This window comes from Chelonia mydas, chromosome 5 (assembly GCF_015237465.2).
Source record: "Chelonia mydas isolate rCheMyd1 chromosome 5, rCheMyd1.pri.v2, whole genome shotgun sequence".
Taxonomy (NCBI): Eukaryota; Metazoa; Chordata; order Testudines; family Cheloniidae; genus Chelonia; species Chelonia mydas.
In genome coordinates this window covers 34619276-34637072 of record NC_051245.2, presented here as the reverse complement: position 1 = coordinate 34637072, position 17797 = coordinate 34619276, and the positions used below count along the sequence as shown (strand labels likewise).

The 17797-nt window shown below is 40.3% G+C and overlaps 1 protein-coding gene across 1 annotated transcript in view; it reads left to right on the top strand.

Annotated features, from left to right (window-relative positions):
* The window catches only part of IL6ST (interleukin 6 cytokine family signal transducer), a 60824-nt gene that overhangs the window by 22419 nt on the left and 20608 nt on the right, over positions 1 to 17797 (top strand). Inside the window, exons 3-9 of the mRNA XM_027828401.3 lie at positions 2012 to 2323; positions 3721 to 3853; positions 5285 to 5445; positions 6181 to 6332; positions 11435 to 11594; positions 13609 to 13691; positions 14968 to 15187. Of these exons, the coding sequence (XP_027684202.2) occupies positions 2012 to 2323; positions 3721 to 3853; positions 5285 to 5445; positions 6181 to 6332; positions 11435 to 11594; positions 13609 to 13691; positions 14968 to 15187 (1221 nt within the window). The remainder of the gene's footprint in view (positions 1 to 2011; positions 2324 to 3720; positions 3854 to 5284; positions 5446 to 6180; positions 6333 to 11434; positions 11595 to 13608; positions 13692 to 14967; positions 15188 to 17797) is intronic.

Genomic DNA, 17797 nt, shown 5'->3' with positions numbered 1-17797 from the left:
CTACTTTCAAGTGGGTATTACCGTGACATATGAAGTATCTTGTTATTTGCCCCCACAAACATTACGGTGTCATTTGAGATCCCAAGCAACATTGAATGCATTACTTACCAATATTTCAGTACTGGACATTTGCAGGTCTGCAATATGGTCTTCAGTACATGCGTTTACCAAACATTATGCTGTTTCAGCAGTATCACTGTCAGATGCAAACTTTAGCAAGACAGTTCTAAAGTCATTGTTGAAATGGACTCTGAGCCCCACCTTCTACAAGTACTGTCTGTGAGTCCCTTGAATGGAATACACATCTGCAACCACTCAGAGAAGGCAAGACCGTTCTGTAACTGTTGTTCTTCAAGATGTGGGTGCAGACATGTATTCCCCAACCCATCTCTTCCCCCTCCCCCCCCCCCCCCCCCCCCCCCGCATCAGAGTCTTTGCCCTTGATGTTCAGTGCAAAGGAACCAAGAAGAGTGCTGCTCTTAAATAGCCTGGGGAGGGGCTAATGTCCACAGGACACAAGCACTGACCCTATGGATATGGCTAGGCAAAGTTCTTTGGCTTCAGTGTACTGGGCATGCTCATTCCTGAGTGGAATACATGTCTGCATCCACATCTCAAAGACCAACAGTTAAAAAATAGGCAAGGTAACTGGCTTTTTTTTGTGATTAGTTGTATGAAATCCACTGCCTTCCTAGTGAGAAGTATGATGACCTGCATATTCCCCATGATTGGGCTTTGCTAGCTGGTCACCAGTTGACTGACTCAGAAAAACAAAAGTTCTTTTGTTTGGTTCATTACATGTCCAGGGGAATTTAGTAGGGAAAATAACTGCTGAGTGGAAATCTAAACAGATATGGATTGTATTCATTATTTTGATGAATATATATTCCATTCATTTCAATATACTAGATCGTGGTGGGCAATAATTTTCACAGGGGGGCCACGCCGTGAATTTTGGCAAGCTGTCACGGGCAACACATTTCTACTATATTAATGGAGAGGGTCCGGGGTCTGGGAGAGAGTTTGGGTGCAGGAGGGTGCTCCAGGCTGGGGCAGGGGATTGGAGATCAGGAGCGGGTGCAGGATCTGGGAGGGAGTTTGGGTGCAGGAGGGGGTTCTGACCTGAGGCAGAGGGTTGGGGTGCAGGAGGGGTGTGAGGTGCAGACTCTGGCTGGGAGGCGCTTTCCACAGGTGGATCCCGGCTGGCAGCGCAGCAGGGGTCAGGCAGGCTGCTTGCCTGCCATAGCCCCATGCTGCTCCCAGAAGTGGCTGTGACCGGCTGCTGCTGGCATGTCTCTGCACGTCTCCTGGGGGAGAGAGGGGCAGCAGGTCTCCGTGTGCTGCCCACGCCCTCAAGCACCGCCCCACAAGGAAACCGGCGAATGGGAGCTGTGAGGATGGTGCTGGGGGTGGGGTTTATTTATTATTTTTATTTTATTTGTATCTTTATTTCCTAAAGATACAATTGTTGTGATAATTGCTACTCAAGCAACTTTTTGGGGGGACGGGACTGAATAATTTCAGAAGTCTCGTTTTTGATAGAGCACCTTTTAAAATAGCATGTACAGAATTTTTATAATGGGTATTTTTGTTGTTGTTTACAAAGGTCTTTCCAGCAGTGGGGAGAGGATGAGTGTAGGAGAAAAAACAAAGATACTTAAGCTTCCCATCTTTAACCTCATTTTTTCTGTCTCTGTCATTTCAATTCCAGTTCTTCTGTTGTTGCTGGTAACATTCTTTTGCAATACCTGAGGAAGAGTATGCACATGGACTTCCCCTAAATCTGTGCAGGAGTGATTTGCTCATGCTAGTGCATTAGACAAGAAATACACTGTATTGTGCAGGTCAAGTGTAACTGTCTATACACACATACAGCCAGATGCACAAAATAGTCTTCAAAAATATTTTTCCTAATCTTTCAATAGCAGGAGTGTTAGATTATTTGTAGCAATAGTAATACAAAGATTTCATATGGAAATGTGATATTTCAAATTGATTTTATCCTTTTTAGTTTCAGGTGGACTTGTGCAGTCATGTGGTTACATCATCCCAGAGTCTCCACTGTTGACCCTTGGCTCCAATTTTACAGCACTGTGCATTCTCAATGAAAGTTGTCTTGACTTTGGCAATATACATGCCAATCAGATTATTTGGAAAATCAAAAGTTCTGTAGTGCCTAAAGAACAATACCGTGTAATAAACAGAACTGTTTCCAGCGTCACATTTAGAGACACCTCTACTTTAGCTACTCCTCTGACATGCAATGTTTTAGCAGATGGACAGATTGAACAGAATATCTATGGAATTGCAGTTACACTGGGCTGTAAGTAGCTTTTTATTCCTCTCTCTTTCTTCTTTGAATATTGTAAATTTTCCATTAAATGTTTACGTACACCGAGATACTGTATAAGGTTGTCAAGAATGTTCCATTTTCTTCTCTGCCTTGTAGAAAATGTTTATCAAGGACATTTTGGCATATTCTCTTAACCCTTCTTCCTCTCGAACAATTGTACAAAAAAAAATCCCCCAAATCTAAACACACAGAACAAATGAAAGTACTTTGAAAAAGATGATCCACAAAGCAGAAAATACATTTTTAAGTATTTCATATACATGAAAGGGTACCAAGAGAACTACACATGCATGAAGCTCTGTGAAGAAAATGCGAACATGTCACAATTAAAATGGTACCTCTTAGAAATCATTGAGCTAATGAAGGGCTTGATAGAAAGAATATGGTTCTTGAACAGTCTGATTTTTCTTAAGCATATTTTTAATGATTGTCCCTCATGCTCACAATATCTGTTTGGTTTTTAACTTAGTTTGTTTTTCCTTTTTAATAAAGTTCATAAAACTTCATGTTCAGTTTCTGATGGGGTTATCAACTGACCTGCTCTTCATCAGGTTCACGGCTGTCAAAATCGCACATTACCATTGGAATGCAGTAGTTGAAGAAAGGAAGTATTCTTGGGACATTATATTGCAACACCACAAAAATCGCAATCCTCTGGAAGTTAGTGGTAGGAGACTAGAATATTTCTAACATATAGAAATGAGAAATCCAACTCCAAGGTTAATTAGCTCAGCCATGCCTGGAGTATCGTGTTGTCTGTCTTAGTACTTGCAAAACGGTGAAGAACAAAATGTAGTGCAGAAAACCCATGCTTAGGCTCCAGACAATAAAAATATCTGGGGATTAGGTGTGGGCTCTCTATATTGGGATGAATTTTACCCATTCTGTACACATGGTATCTTGTGTATGTGAGAGAACCTATCTATAGTAATAAGCCATTGTGATCTGTTAACATCTTCATAGCTAAAACTCCTGAAATATTATCAATACTACAGCAATGTGTGGTCTCTTATTTCTTCCTTTTCCTTCACAAACAGATCTGCTGCCATCACTGCTGCCTTCCTTTCCAGTGCATTCTGTGCTAGCCTTCTAGGCCTTACGCTGTCCCAAATTTCATTCCATCCCCAGATCACGTTTTCTGTACAGTGATGACTCCTACCACTACACACTTTTTTTCTCAAGGCATCTATGCATTACACTTCACTAGATGTTCTCTATCTCATAATATTTAGCATTTACTAAATGCAACAGTAAATAAATTTTCCCATTTTAACTAAATTACTCTTGCAACAGTATATTCATCGCTGCTTTCATTGGAATCAAATGTATGTGCACATAAATTACAGACAGTAACTTTTTTCATACAGTGCCCCCAGAGAAGCCTGAAAATTTGAGTTGCGTTGTGCGTCAAATGTCAAAAAATAAATTTATTATGATTTGTACCTGGAATCCTGGAAGGGATACATTCCTAGCCACTGATTTCTGTTTAAAATCTCAATGGTAAGTATCTTGTTTAAACTTTATAAAAGGCAGATATATCACGTCTTTATCGTTTTTAGGGTTTTGCATGTAGGCTAAATAAAATTTTCCAATATTTTAAGATCGTTAAAAAAATTTTGAAATAATATATTTTGAGTTAGACTGTAAATTTAGACTTCTGAAGCTGCTGTAGCCTGTTTGTCAGGGTAAAACATTTGACAACTCAAGTTTGTCCTACAGTTTAAGATTTTAAACTTAAGCAAATAAAATGATTTTTTCCAAGACAGAGAAAGTGTAGGGAAGAGAGTCCTGTACAGATCTCATTGGTATTAAGCTATTGTACAGCTTGGACCAGATTTTGTATCAGTTATGGGTATTTCTGTGGCAAGCATCACTGTAACTGATGCTGAACAGATAAATAAATCTGAATGGTGATAGTCCAGTGGGTTATGTTCTTTACCCTTGAAGACAGCTTTTTTGGTTGGGTGTCTGTCTTTTTTGTTTGTTTGTTTTTAACCTTGATTCTGGTTATGGTGAGAAAGCTATGAGCTGCTCAGATTACTTGTACTCTCCCACTGGTGTCACTTCAGTCTTGCTTAGGTTCAGTTTGAACCAGCCAACCACTTTGCATCCAAAAGTTGATGTCTCTTTTAATCGTAACTAAACTTCACAAGAAAGGCACTGGTAATATCTGTTCAAAATGAGGTGAAAGCTTGGTGGTATGGGTGTCGTCAATGAATTGTTCGCTACAGGGTCCATTACATGTCTCAACCTCTTCAGGAGATTTCATGTAGATTACTGGGGTGGAGATGGGCAGGATGCAAGACTCCCCAGCTGATCAGTTTTAGGGAAGAGGAATAGATTCCCATCCCAGTTCTGGGTAGCTTTTGAAAAGAATTGAAGCCATTGTGGTGATGTGTTGTCTATTGCAGCTGTAAGCAAGTCAGCAGCACCTTGTTGCTGTGTTGAAAGCTGCAGAGAAGTAAAGCAGTGTCATAAAACTTCAGTGCTTTTAATGAATATACACAATAGATCATCCATTAGAGCTGTTAATATTGTCTCCATATCATGTCCCACTCTGAAGCCTGGGTCCCTTTCATGTTATACCTATCACTTCACCTGAAGGACGAGGTCTCTGTAGCTCAAAAGTTTTTCTTTTACCTACAGAAATTGGTTCAATAAAAGATATTATCTCACCCACCTTATCACTTTACAAAAAAGTTATGTATTTTAATTCCATAACTAAGGATGGTTGGGCTTCTTGTTAAGGCATGGGACTTGGATTTGAGAGACCAGGGTTCTAGTACCAGCTTTGCTGCAGATTTACTGTATGACTAGGGCTAGATTCATTCCTTTTTAAAGTACTTTGAGATCTTTGGATAGAAAGTGCTTTGTATAAATGCAAATTACTGCTTTATTTTAACCTTGCTTTTTCTTTAACTCTCAATTTAGGCCACTAGAAACCTTGCCTGACTGCAAACCAAAAGGTGTAAATAACTCTTGTGAGATTTCCAATGTTCAGTTTTTTGTCAACCTGGAGGTCTGGGTGGAAGCTAAGAATGCCCTTGGGAAGGCTGAATCTGAGCACATTAATTTTGATCCTGTGGACATTGGTAACTATATGCTTTAATTAAGATCCTGAAGTACTGGAGAATTGCAGTAGAACTAATTGCTACCTCTCTGAATATTGTTGAACTAGCGTGTAGATACTGTTTCTATATTGTAAAACATTTTAAGCTGTTGGCAACAGTAGTTCTGTGCTCCGAAAAGTAGTATACTATGGACTAGATCCTGAGCAGTGCTGGGCAGAAGTCTTGATATGAAAGGTGATGCTGATTTTTCTCTCTCCACCTCACTCCAGATCTTGGGGGGAAGCAGCCTGCTACCCAGCCAATTTCTAATGTAAAGTGTAGCAATCTATTGGACCTACCAATTCTCACCCCAAAAAAGCCTTTCTGGCAGCCAGTTATCACCAGAGTAGAGTCACATCTACACTGGGACTGGAGGGGTGCCATAGGAACCACTATAGTATAGTCACCTAGTCAGGGATAGTACGACTCCAGCCAGGTTTATGCAGCTGTAAGCAGGACTAGAATCTGGCCTTTCATTTCTGAAAGGTGGAAAATTACAGACCTCATTGTTCAGCTTTTCTACAGTATATCATCTCCTCCAAAGAAAGTGTACTCTTCAGGCATCTGGTACTGTCAGTGAGTAGTCTAGAGAATATAAAAGAGAAATGAACTTGTAAACCAATAAAAATATGCCAGGTGCATTAAATATTCATGCTATACATATGAATTAAACAGTACAGCACTTGGAAAATTCAGTACTTTCTCATTCTCTTCTAGTGAAACCTCTACCTCCACGCAACTTAACAGTCAGTTCAGGAGAACTACCCACTGTCTTGAAACTGTCATGGGAGAACCAAATCATAGTGGTTGAGATGGAGCTGAAATTTAATATTCGATACAGGATCAGTGACAGTACAGACTGGATGGAGGTAACCTTATTTTAAATGTTTTATTGATTTCTTGTGCACTCTGCCACACTAATCCAGAGTCCCCATTCATCATCATGAGCAACAGAAGCTCATCTGTTGCTTCAATGCCCTTCCTTGGTACTATATAAGCCATACTTTCCTCACTGTATTGCCACCTCCAGAAGTACTGCTTTACTGCACTACATAACTTATTTCTTTTCAATGACGGTTTCTTTGGGAGTGTGGGGGGTGTTCCATCCCATTATGTATTGATACCTGTGACTGCTGGTACCCTTTCTCTCATTTAGTTCGCTGCTTTACTGCTCTTGGGAAGAGTGTCTCAGCTCTGAGCCTGAGTAGACATTTGAGGAGCAAGAGGCAAGGGTAGACAAGGAGGTGACCCCCTTTTACAAACATTTCATTGTCGCCTGACAAGGCAGTAATGCCACCACTGCTATCATTGGCTGATGACTTTAGGCTATTCCAGTAACTGATGAAGCAGGTCACTGGCACCTTGCAAATTTCCCTGGAAAAAGTCCAGGATTCACCTCGCAAGCTCCTCGACATATTGCACACCTCTGCCTCAGCATGGTGGTACTGCCAATTAATAAAGCCTTCCTAGAGTCAGCCAAGAACAGCTGGCAAACTCCAGCAGCAGCCTACCACTACTACCCCCACTACATGAAAGCAGGTTAATAGAAGCCCTGGCTGGGACATAGTATTTTTTGAGTTTTTATTCTCTCACACAGCACCAAATTCTCTAGTTATGGATGCAATCGATGAAAGGGGCAAGCAACATATTCAGAAACCTCCCCTTGTAAGAAGGACCAGAAACGTCTGGACCTTTTTGGTCGTAGGTGCTACTTGTCAGCAACATTACAGTTTACAGTTCAGGATAGCTAATCACCAAGCGCTGATGTCAGAATATGACTACCTGAACTATGAGTAGTTCAATGCTTTTATTGACCATTTGCCAAAGGAACATCGAGAACAGTACATCGCCATAATAATGGAGGGTCAGTTCTCGGCAAAAACACTGCAGTTTTCACTCAATGCAGCAGACACTGAAGCCTGGTCTGTTTCCACCACAGTAGCGATGAGGTGAACTTCCTGGCTTCAGTTGTCTGGGTTTCCACAAGAGGCACAATCCCTAGTGGAATATTTACCTTTCGATGGCAGAAGCTTTTTGCAGATTCCACAGACTACTCGCTTCATACCTTGAAGGACTCTGTGACAACACTTCAGTCTTTAGGGTTATACACACCCTACAAAAAAGAGGACGTTTAGCAGGTCTCAGTCGGCACAAAGATTCTGCTCTGCTCAATTATCTACCTACCATACGCCACCAGAAAAACCAGCTAAGAGGTCAAGATTTTCAAAGAAAAAACCTGAAGCTGAGACTTCATCCTAGTCTCCAGCATTGTTCAAACACGAGTTTTGTTGTTTGGACAGCAAGAATCCAAGCCACCCAATGACCAGATTTTCACAGCTGCGTGACACAACTCCCCTTCCTCATTTTGGGCACCTCCTCTCTCTCTCTCTTTCATCAAGCATGGGAGGCTTGATGGACAAATAGATATTGGAGGCCATTACTTTGGGTTATGTTATCCAATTTACCTTCTTCCTGCCCTTCCAACCTCCTTCCCTGTCCCTCTTCAGGAACCCTTTATATATTTTCTCCTTTATTGTAAATGGTTTTTTTTCCTCACAACAATAGGGAATGAACAACATTTTTAAAGAACAAAATAAAAACTGGCTGGGAGATTTGGCAACTGATCTAGCATCTGAAACTATTTAACTCACTTTTTAAAAATTGACTAGAGTTCAGGTTGTGCAATCCCTTAGGCTATATCTACACTACCACTTCTGTCAATATAACTTATGTTGCTCAGGAGTGTGAAAAAAAACGCACCCCTCACGACATAAGTTACACTGACAGATGCATCAGTGTGGTCAGTGCTGTGTCAGTGGGAGACCTTCTTCCCAGTCTCTTCAATATGCTTTTCTCATTAAATGGACAAAAGGTTTTTTTCTTATCCTCCAACTCCATTACTCTTAAAGGTCTTTATGAATATCAGACAGGTCTTTATCAATGTCAGACCACGCCAAGGTCATTTTGATTGCGCCAACATGGCCAAGACAAGTTTGGTTTCCTTACCTCATCAAACTTGACTCTTGTCCATGGCAGCTCCTGATCAAACCTTGACTGCTGTATCAGGATGCAGGTCATGTGCTTCACACCAGTCTGAACATTCTGCAACGGCAAGCATGGTTCATCAGTGGCTCTTGGGACTAAAAGCTGCCTGTTTGTTGGAAGTACAAAATGTACAAAATAGCAGAAAAGAATCTACAAGACATACTTCAGAAATGATGAAGATATAATCTTTGGTGTAACCAGCACCATCTTTCTCATATCCAGTTGTCTCTTTCCACAATCTTGGATTACCCATTGGAATTGAAAACTTCAGGCCTTTGTATGAGTTCCATCAAGGTTCATTTAGCAGCAGTAACAGCATTCCACGTGCCAGAAGAAGGTTTCTCGATTTTCACTCCTCTGACCACAATGCAATTCCTAACAAGCCTTATGAATCTTTCTCTACAGATTAGGGCCCCTACATTGCTTTGGGATTTCAACCTGGTTCTTAACAATCTCATGAAACAGCCCTTTGAGCCACTTGCTACGTGCTAGCTGCTACATCTGACTATGAACAAAGCCTTTTTGGTGGCCATCACTTCTGCTCGAAGGGTTGGAAAGGATGAGGGCTCCTGTGTTCTCAAAGGAGAAGGTATCATTACAATCCCACCCAAAGATTTTACCTAAGGTTTCTTCTGAATTTCACATTAACCAAACTGTTCACTTTCCAGGTTTTTTTTTTTTTTTTCTTTCCTTCAGCCACATCAATTTATGTAGGAGTCTCTTTCATACACTAGATGTTAAGGGGGCATTAGTCTTTTACTTGGACAGAACTAGGCCATTCAGGAAGACCCATAGACTTTGTCTGTTGCAGAGAGGTTTAAGGGAGCATCTGTTTCCACTCAGAAATTTCTAAATGGATCTCTCATTATTGCCTGTTTATGGTTTCATTGAGGCGTCACCTCCTCATAGATTTGATTGTGCATTCTTCTAGATCAATCTGTCTGCAGCCCTATTCCAGTTGCTGAAACGTACAGGGCTGCAACGTAGCCCTCAGTGCACACGTTTTCCGACCATTGTGCCTTAGGTCATGCTGCAAGATCAGATGCTGCAGCAGGCAACACAGTTCTTTCTTCAGTGATAGACTGATCCAAAACTCCCACCTCCTTAAGGGGTTACTTCTAGGGAGTCACCTAAAGTGGAGCATCCACAGGGACACTTTACTCAAAGAAGGAGAGGTTATATGCCTTCTGCACAACTGGAATTCTTTGGGATGTATGTCCATGTGGGTGCTCCACAGCCAACCCTCCTCCCTTCTTCTCTGGAGCTGCCTCTGTGGGGCTTTGCAGTAGAGAAAGTGCTGAGGATGGTTCACCCGCGCAGCCTTATGTAGCCTCGGTATGGGGCACAAAGATGGGTAGAGCACATGCAGAAGCTGAATGGGCACTGCTACCAAAAATCTCCAATCAAAGGTGCAGGAGGTCATGCGCACCTAAAGTGGAACACACATCTCAAAGAACTACAGTTACTGCACAGGGTGATTTATTTCATTGTACTCAGGCGGAGGGGTTAATTTCTTTTCCTCTGAGGAATTTCAGCCAGAAGACTAAACCACTGATGAGCACTTTGAGAGGTCTTCTGTCAGGTGTTCTAATGGTCTTATTCTGAACTCTCAGGGTGTTAATTCTGTGCATGATAAACTGTTAGCCACTTTTGTTGCCATGTGAGGGATTTGCTATGACAATGTGACTGAAAGTTATAATAGTAGGATATTATAGTCATAGGGTAGATGTGACTTTTATTTATCTGGAGGTTCTGGGCCTGTTATCTGATAATTCTGAGGATTGTATTTCCAGGATGAAATACAAACTTGTTTAATTTTGTTTGCCACTGCTACAGTATGAATATTAAAATGTGTGTGTGACAATTCTGAGGCACTTTTATAGAAAGGTCTTTACATACTACAACATTTCTAAATCTTAACTAAAACACGTACACAATATGTAGTGTAAAGTTTGGATTAGTGTGAGTTTTTAGAATGGCCACATTAATCACAGTGGCAAAGCTTATGAGTGAGTTATGAAGAGCCATCTTAAACAAGCATGAATAAAACCTTTATAGCTCTTCACGTTGATCTTTCTGTGCATGTATATGACATAAATCTTGTTTTCTGGTAATTTTTTAATATCTCTGCTTGTAAAAACTTGTATACTACCATGAGTCTATTGTGCAGACTTTAGAGGGAGAAAATGTTTAGATTTTTTGTTTGCCAATTTCTGTGTAAAATTCTAAAAATAGCTTTTATGGAAAACTGTGGTGTCATGATTTAAGGTCAAATGTATCCTAAATCAACATGACTAAACCCTAAATACTTTACATCATTGGGAACAGGGTGATTCCTAGCTCTTAAACTGGATGAATTAGGGGTTCATAACATGGATGGCTTGCAGTATATTGGACAGTAAGGTTGTGAATGGGTCAGAACAAATATTCCTAACTCTGAACCTGGGACCAGAATAATCTTAACCAGTGGGAGGGGGGAACTGCATGTATGAGAAGGCAGGGGTGGGATTTCTGCAGTAGGTGTTTTTTGAATATTACAATGAAAAATGTGAATTACTTAAAAACTACTCAGAAATTTTGGAATAATAAAAATAATCCTGCATGAGATGGATTATAATACAAGTGAAGTGCAAAATACATACACCTGTTCATATGGACATCATGACCCTGTATGTATATATTCTGCACCAAAAAAAATATATTAATTCCACTCTGATTGAGAAATGAAGCTCCTGGAAGTCAAAGAATGCAGAGTTGACTGAAGTTTCAGGGCTTGATTCAGTGCTGTGCTAAATCAATAATTCAAGGCACAGGGCTCCTAGTGTTAGAAAGTCTACTCAAAAGAGGATTGTAGTGGTACAAGGGTTTAACTGATCTTGCTGGATGGCTGGTAACATTTTTAAAGACCTCTTTTTTACCTTTGCAGGTTCCTCCTGAAGATACAGCTTCACACAGAACTTCATTCACTGTTCAGTCCCTTAAGCCTTATACAAAGTATGTGTTTTCACTTCGTTGTATGAAGAAAGATGGGTTGGGCTATTGGAGTGACTGGAGTAAAGAAAAGAGTGGGGTCACATCTGAAGCCAGTAAGTAGTATTTGATATTAATGTTTATTTTTCTAAGGAGTTAACTATTGTGATACTCCAAAATACATGCAGATGTCTGGCTGTGGTTGCCTGAAATGTTACCCCTTTTAGCAGGTGTTGATCTTGTTGGGAAAGATTTAAGTGTGTTCTGCTGACTTGGGTCACATGACTAATTACCCCTTGTGGCCAGTGACTCTCAAGAATGGAGGGAATAGCTTTATTGAAGGTTCTAGGATGTGGGCTGAGTAGTAGGCATAAGGTGGTAACCCTAGAGGGAGCCAAGCCAGGGGAAAAGGCTTGAGTTGAACTCTATCTTCGTTTGCTTGTTAATAAAGCCAAACCCTAAGAAGGGGTCAGGTTGGGTTTTTTTTAACAATACAGTATTAAATGCAATGCAGTGCAATACAGTGCAGTATAAAGGTGCAGTTAAAGAAGCACTTTGGTGCTATCCTTTTTGTGTTAATAGTCTGGAAGTACCTTAGTTTTGGTAGATGTTACAGCTTGACTTGCGTGGAATTTTTAGCAGAGGGTAATTATCCATGAGCAATCTTCTCTTTGAGAGGGAGTGTAGTGGATGTAAGTTTATAATGCTTAAAGTGCATTTCACCTTCAAGCTAGTTACACTTACCTGATTTTTAAGGGTTAAAAGAAAGCAAATGTGTATAATTTGACATACTATTGTCCAGGAATACTGGCAGCAGTCTTGCTAGTTGATGGGAAATGATAGGCTCCTTTTCCACATTCGCTGCCTTAATGGTACAGTGGGGATTGAAAAACTCTCTCTTGCTCACCTCATTCACTTGTCGCTCCTCTGTGCTAATTGGTCTGATACTAGCAGTGACATGAATGCAATATGTGTTGGTGGTTCCCAATGGAACCAAATCTCTGCTTCTCCCATAAGAAGGTTGAATGATCATGGTGGTCCCTTCTGACCTTGAAGTCTATGAATGGCAATATTTGTGTGGTATTTTTTAATGATCAAAGGTCTATACTCCATTTTTTCCAGAAACTTTCCAAATTACTAACAGTTGCCCAAATGTTCACTTACCACATAATGTAAGGCACAGCAGGGGAAAAATCTCCTCCTGCCACCCACAAATTGTTTCCTCTTGGGTGGTTCCACTCCACAAGAGAGGCGGAAAGTGGCCATTGTTGAGCCTCTACCTTGATGTCCTTGGAACCTTGGATAATACCATAAAATGCAGCAAAGCTGCCAAAAGTTGTAAATCATGACTGGTCTGTGGGTATTTTTATTAATCACTTTGATTTTTATTTTAAAACATTCGTAGGTGAGATTTCAGATTCCAAGGAATACAACTGCCAGGAGAAATAGTAAACAAAGATAATAGTCATATTTCTGTAGTGATAGTAACCCCTGTGTGGAAGGTCTTCTAAAAGATTGAGCGCATTCTCCTGGCTTACACACCAGGAGGATACTGGCTCTACTCTAAGAAAGCTCATGGTTTTATTCCAGTTAACAATCTTTTTTTTTTCTTTTGAGGGGAGGGGTAAGGTGAGTGAGCTAATATCTTTTATTAAACCAACTTTTTTTTGCCAGAACTTGGGAATGGGCGACGAGGGGAATCATTTGATGATTACCTGTTCTGTTCATTCCCTCTGAAACACCTGGCATTGGCCACTGTCAGAAGATACTGAGCTACATGGACCATTGGTCTGACCCAGTATGGCCGTTGTTATGTTCTGTGGGTGAGAGAGACAAGCTTTCAAGTTTACACAGAACTCTTCTTCAGGTCACCCACCTTGTGTGTGTCTCGTATCCTGGGACCAACATGGCTATAACAACACTACATACAATCTTTTATTTTTTAAAGTATTTTTTTGTATCTGTATGGAAGGGTTCCCAAGGAAATACTGAAACACAGCATCATCTAGCTTGGATACGCTTTTTTTAAAGAGATGCAGGAGACTAATGATATGCTAAAGTATTATTATTTAAAACCAATGAAAAAAATATCTGCATCCCTCTTAAATTTTTTTTTTTTTCCCATATCAGAACCATCTAAGGGACCACCTCTTTGGAGGAAGATTGACATATCTCACTCTCCAAACTCCTGGACTGTGCATCTGATATGGAAGGTAAGTAGTAATACAAATGATGACCTTATTGCACAAGTCTTTAAGGCACAATAGAAAAAGTTTATAAGCACGCTTTAAAATCACATTTATTTTTTTGTGTGTGGAAGTGAAACAGTTTCTTCATCTCTAACAAAACTTGAATATGTAATCAAAATAGTCCATGTTTTATGATGATCTATCGCATTCTCTGCACTTACATTGTGTAACGAAAATAGTTTTTTCATTAATATTTACATGTGCATTGGAGTGTGGATAGAAAAAATAGCTATCATCTGTCTTACTGTATTGGAACTAAGTTAAATGATGTAAATATTAGGTATAACCAGTGAACAGAGTATTCTTTCTAGTTAGGCATATTCTGACTCCCCACCCACAGACCATAATTTGCCTGCTTACTGGAGTCAGTTTCTGTAAAATACAAGCTTTCATTAAAAAAGAAAAGTATCACCTTCCCAGTGTTACCCATGTCATAGCCTGAAACAACTGTGAGAGGTGTTATTTGACCTTCTGAATGTAACTGGTACATAAACTAAAGACCATGGTGTTACCTACACTACTCTCATCTGCAAGAGATTATCTTTCTTATTTGGACTAATCAGTCCAAATTTGAGAAACCGGGGACAAGGTAGACCCAGAGTTCTTCTTTTTAACACTCATCTAGCTAGCTAGTTGCTAGCTCTGTCTGGAAAAAGAAGGTGGGAAAAGCTCTTTGGTTGCTTCATTATCTTCTCTATGGCACAACTACCTAACATCTGCAAAGGGGGTGTGTTCACTAGTCTCAACAAGAGGATTTAGAACTGAAATTTGCTGATTCCTTATCTCTATTTAGAGAACATATGTGGTGATGAAGGAGAAGTGTGAGGATTGCTTAGGATGCTCAGATAGCTGAGAAGAGGGAATATTACAAATAATGTAGAGACAGAAGTGTCTTTTTTCCTTCTTTCTGACTAATAATAATACCCAGCTCATATATAGTGCATTTAATGAAAACCTATTTAATGTCATTTTGCATTCCAGTTAAAGCCTGAGGCCCAGTCATGCAAGCCTTTTTCACATGTATAAGGATTTTTGGTAAGAGAGTGCTTTATGGGATTGGACTCTTGGTTTCTGTTGTCACACTTTTTTCATAATTGAGTAGAAATATCACATGCACAGAGCAGAAGAAATCAAACTTTTTAAGACTAAGTAAAGAAATTAATCTTTATTTTTGAAAGGCACGGGTGATAGAGGTCAACATCAATAAAACATGAAATAAAACTAAACCACTTTTTAACAGGAATTGGATCGTTCTGAAGCCAATGGAGTAATCTTGAGATACGAAGTGACTGTCAGAGCAAGACCATCTCTGTCACGTCCACCTGAAAAATACAGTGTTAATAGCACAAACCTTACTTTAAATTTAACAAATGGAACATATGATGTGACAGTGACTGCTCATAACAGGATTGGTGGATCTCCCCCATCGGTTTTGCTTATTCCAGCAAGTAACTCCAAAGGTTAGTTTATTTCTTGATTTTTAAGAAATCAAATGTATTTGTAATTATACAATCAGGAAAGTCTGCCAAATAAGAATGCTCAAAAAAAAAAAAAAAAAACTTAACTCTCTTGAGATATTATCTTTAATGAGTTAACTTAAGTCTCATAATTGCAGTATAATACTGGAAGACCCTCAGTTTTCTTTCTTTGTATTTAAACTACCACTGTATTTATAAACTGTGAGAATAAATGTGAACGCTCCTTGTTATAGGTCTCTTCCAATTGAAGATTCTCTGTCTCTTTCACAGTGTGGCCACATCTTGATTGACCACAAATCAGTCTCCCTTCCCCATAGTGATTGTGCAGACTACTTCCTACATAACATCCCCTGTGCTAACTGTCATAATATTAAATTATTTGTGTATTTTTAGCCATATGTAATGTGATAAGCTTTTTGTTTTTAGTGGAAAAGTTTAACTCAAGGGTCGGCAACCTTTCAGAAGTAGTGTGCTGAGTTTTCATTTATTCACTCTAATTTAGGGTTTCATGTGCCAGTAATACATTTTAACGTTTTTAGAAGGTCTCTATAAGTCTATAATATATAACTAAACTATTGTTGAACGTAAAGTAAATAAGGTTTTTAAAATGTTTAAGAAACTTCATTTAAAATTAAGTTAAAATGCTTAGCCCCCCGGACCGGTGGCCAGGACCCGGGCAGTGTGAATGCCACTGAAAATCAGCTCACGTGCCGCAGGTTGCCTATCCCTGGTTTAACCCTTCCATTTCATCCTCCATTCCCATCCATGCTGTTACTCTTTCTCTGATCGCCTTTCCACATCATTCTGTGCTACTTGATCACCTTTTCTCTGTGTATGCTGCCCAGGCATTTTGTAATCTAATCTCTCTGTGCTTCCCTTACTTCCTTCCATTTACTGGTCACGCCAGTACCTGTTCCCTCTCCTCTTAATGTATCGGAATGCCCCCTAATAAAGGTAGCATGGCTGGTTCCTCCTTGTTTCCAACCGCTGAGATCTCCAGACTCTTCTTTCTATAGAAGAGCCTGGATGTCACCTGTACAAGCAGCTAGAAATGTGGAGCCAGCACCATGTTACCTGCCAGTTCTCTCCACACCATCAGTAAGGTAAGGTGCAGTCTCTAGACCACTGTTTGAAAACCACTTCTTTAAATGAAAGGTAATGGTTTGAGCAAACTGAAAGGTAATGGTTGGAGCAAAACATCTGCTTTTTTTATTCTTCTGCTGCTGTTGTACAGCATTAGGGAAAAGATCTGATTCTCTTCCTCTGAAAGTCACAAGAATATTAGCTCAGATTCTTAGTGGAGGAGGGGCATAAGGAAGAAAAATAATTTTCCCAACCTTGTGATCCTAGCTTTTTAGGAAAAAGGCACTGCTGTCTCTACATTATTTGTAATATTCCCACTTCTCAACTACCTTATAACATGGGGTTACTTACTAGTTGATATTTGAAAAGTGCTTGTGAATATGGGGAAGTGCAGAATGCTAAATTGTGTTCTTATTCTACCAAGAAATTGCAGATTAATTTTGGTCTCTAATGATTGTTCAGAAAAACATTGATTTCTCAATGTCTTCTCTCATACGTCCATAGAATCGTCGAAATGTAGGACTGGAAGGGACCTCGATAGGTCATCTAGTCCAGTCCCCTGCACTGATGCAGGACTAAGTATTATCTAGATGAGTGGTTCTCAAATTTACTTGATCGGTTCGTTCTTTGTGTCTGTAGTTGTTTAACCCCCCCTCCCACTTATACTGCCACCCAGCTCTGAAGGCAGAATGCAGAGCAGCGGCTGCTGGCCAGGTGCCCAGCTCAGAAGGCAGCGCTGAACCAGCAACAGCACAGAAGTAAGGGTGGCAGTGTGAAAAGTGATATCACTTTTCACAGCAGACTTAGCACCGCGTTGTCACCTTTACTTCTATGCTGCTGCGGCTGCCCTGGGGCTGACAGCCAGAGCCCCGCCACCTCCAGCTTGAGGAATTGGGCGGGAGAAGGAAGGAGAGCCCTCCGGAGCCTGGGTTGCCTCCTTTGAGGGAGTGTGGGGGGGGGAGAAGGAGAGCCCAGCAGGGCTCCAGGTGTGCACAGCCCTTCTGCAGGAGCCCCAGCCACTCAGGCCTATTGGCCAGAGCTCTTTTGAAAAAAAAAAAAAAAAAAAAAAAAGCCACACACACCTTACACCTCGACACATTCCCACACCTCTCTTTGGAGGCCTGCCCCATTGTTTGAGAACCTCTGATCTTGATCATCTCAGGCAGCTATTTGTCTAACCTGTTCTTTAAAACCTCCAATGACAGAGATTCCACAACCTCAGTAGGGAATTTGTTCCAGTGCTTAACTACCCTTGTAGATAGGAAGTTTTTCTTAATGTTTAATCTAAATCTCCCTTGCTGCAATTTAAGCCCATTACTGCTTGTTCTGGCCTCATTGGATAAGGAAAACAATTTACCACCCTCCTCTTTTCAAATATGTAAAAGGTCATTATAGACTGTTATCATGTCCCCCTCACTCTTCCCTTTCTGACTAAAGAAACACAGTTTTTTCAATCTTTCCTCAAAGCTCATGTTTTCTAGACCTTTAATCACTTTAATCACTCTCCTC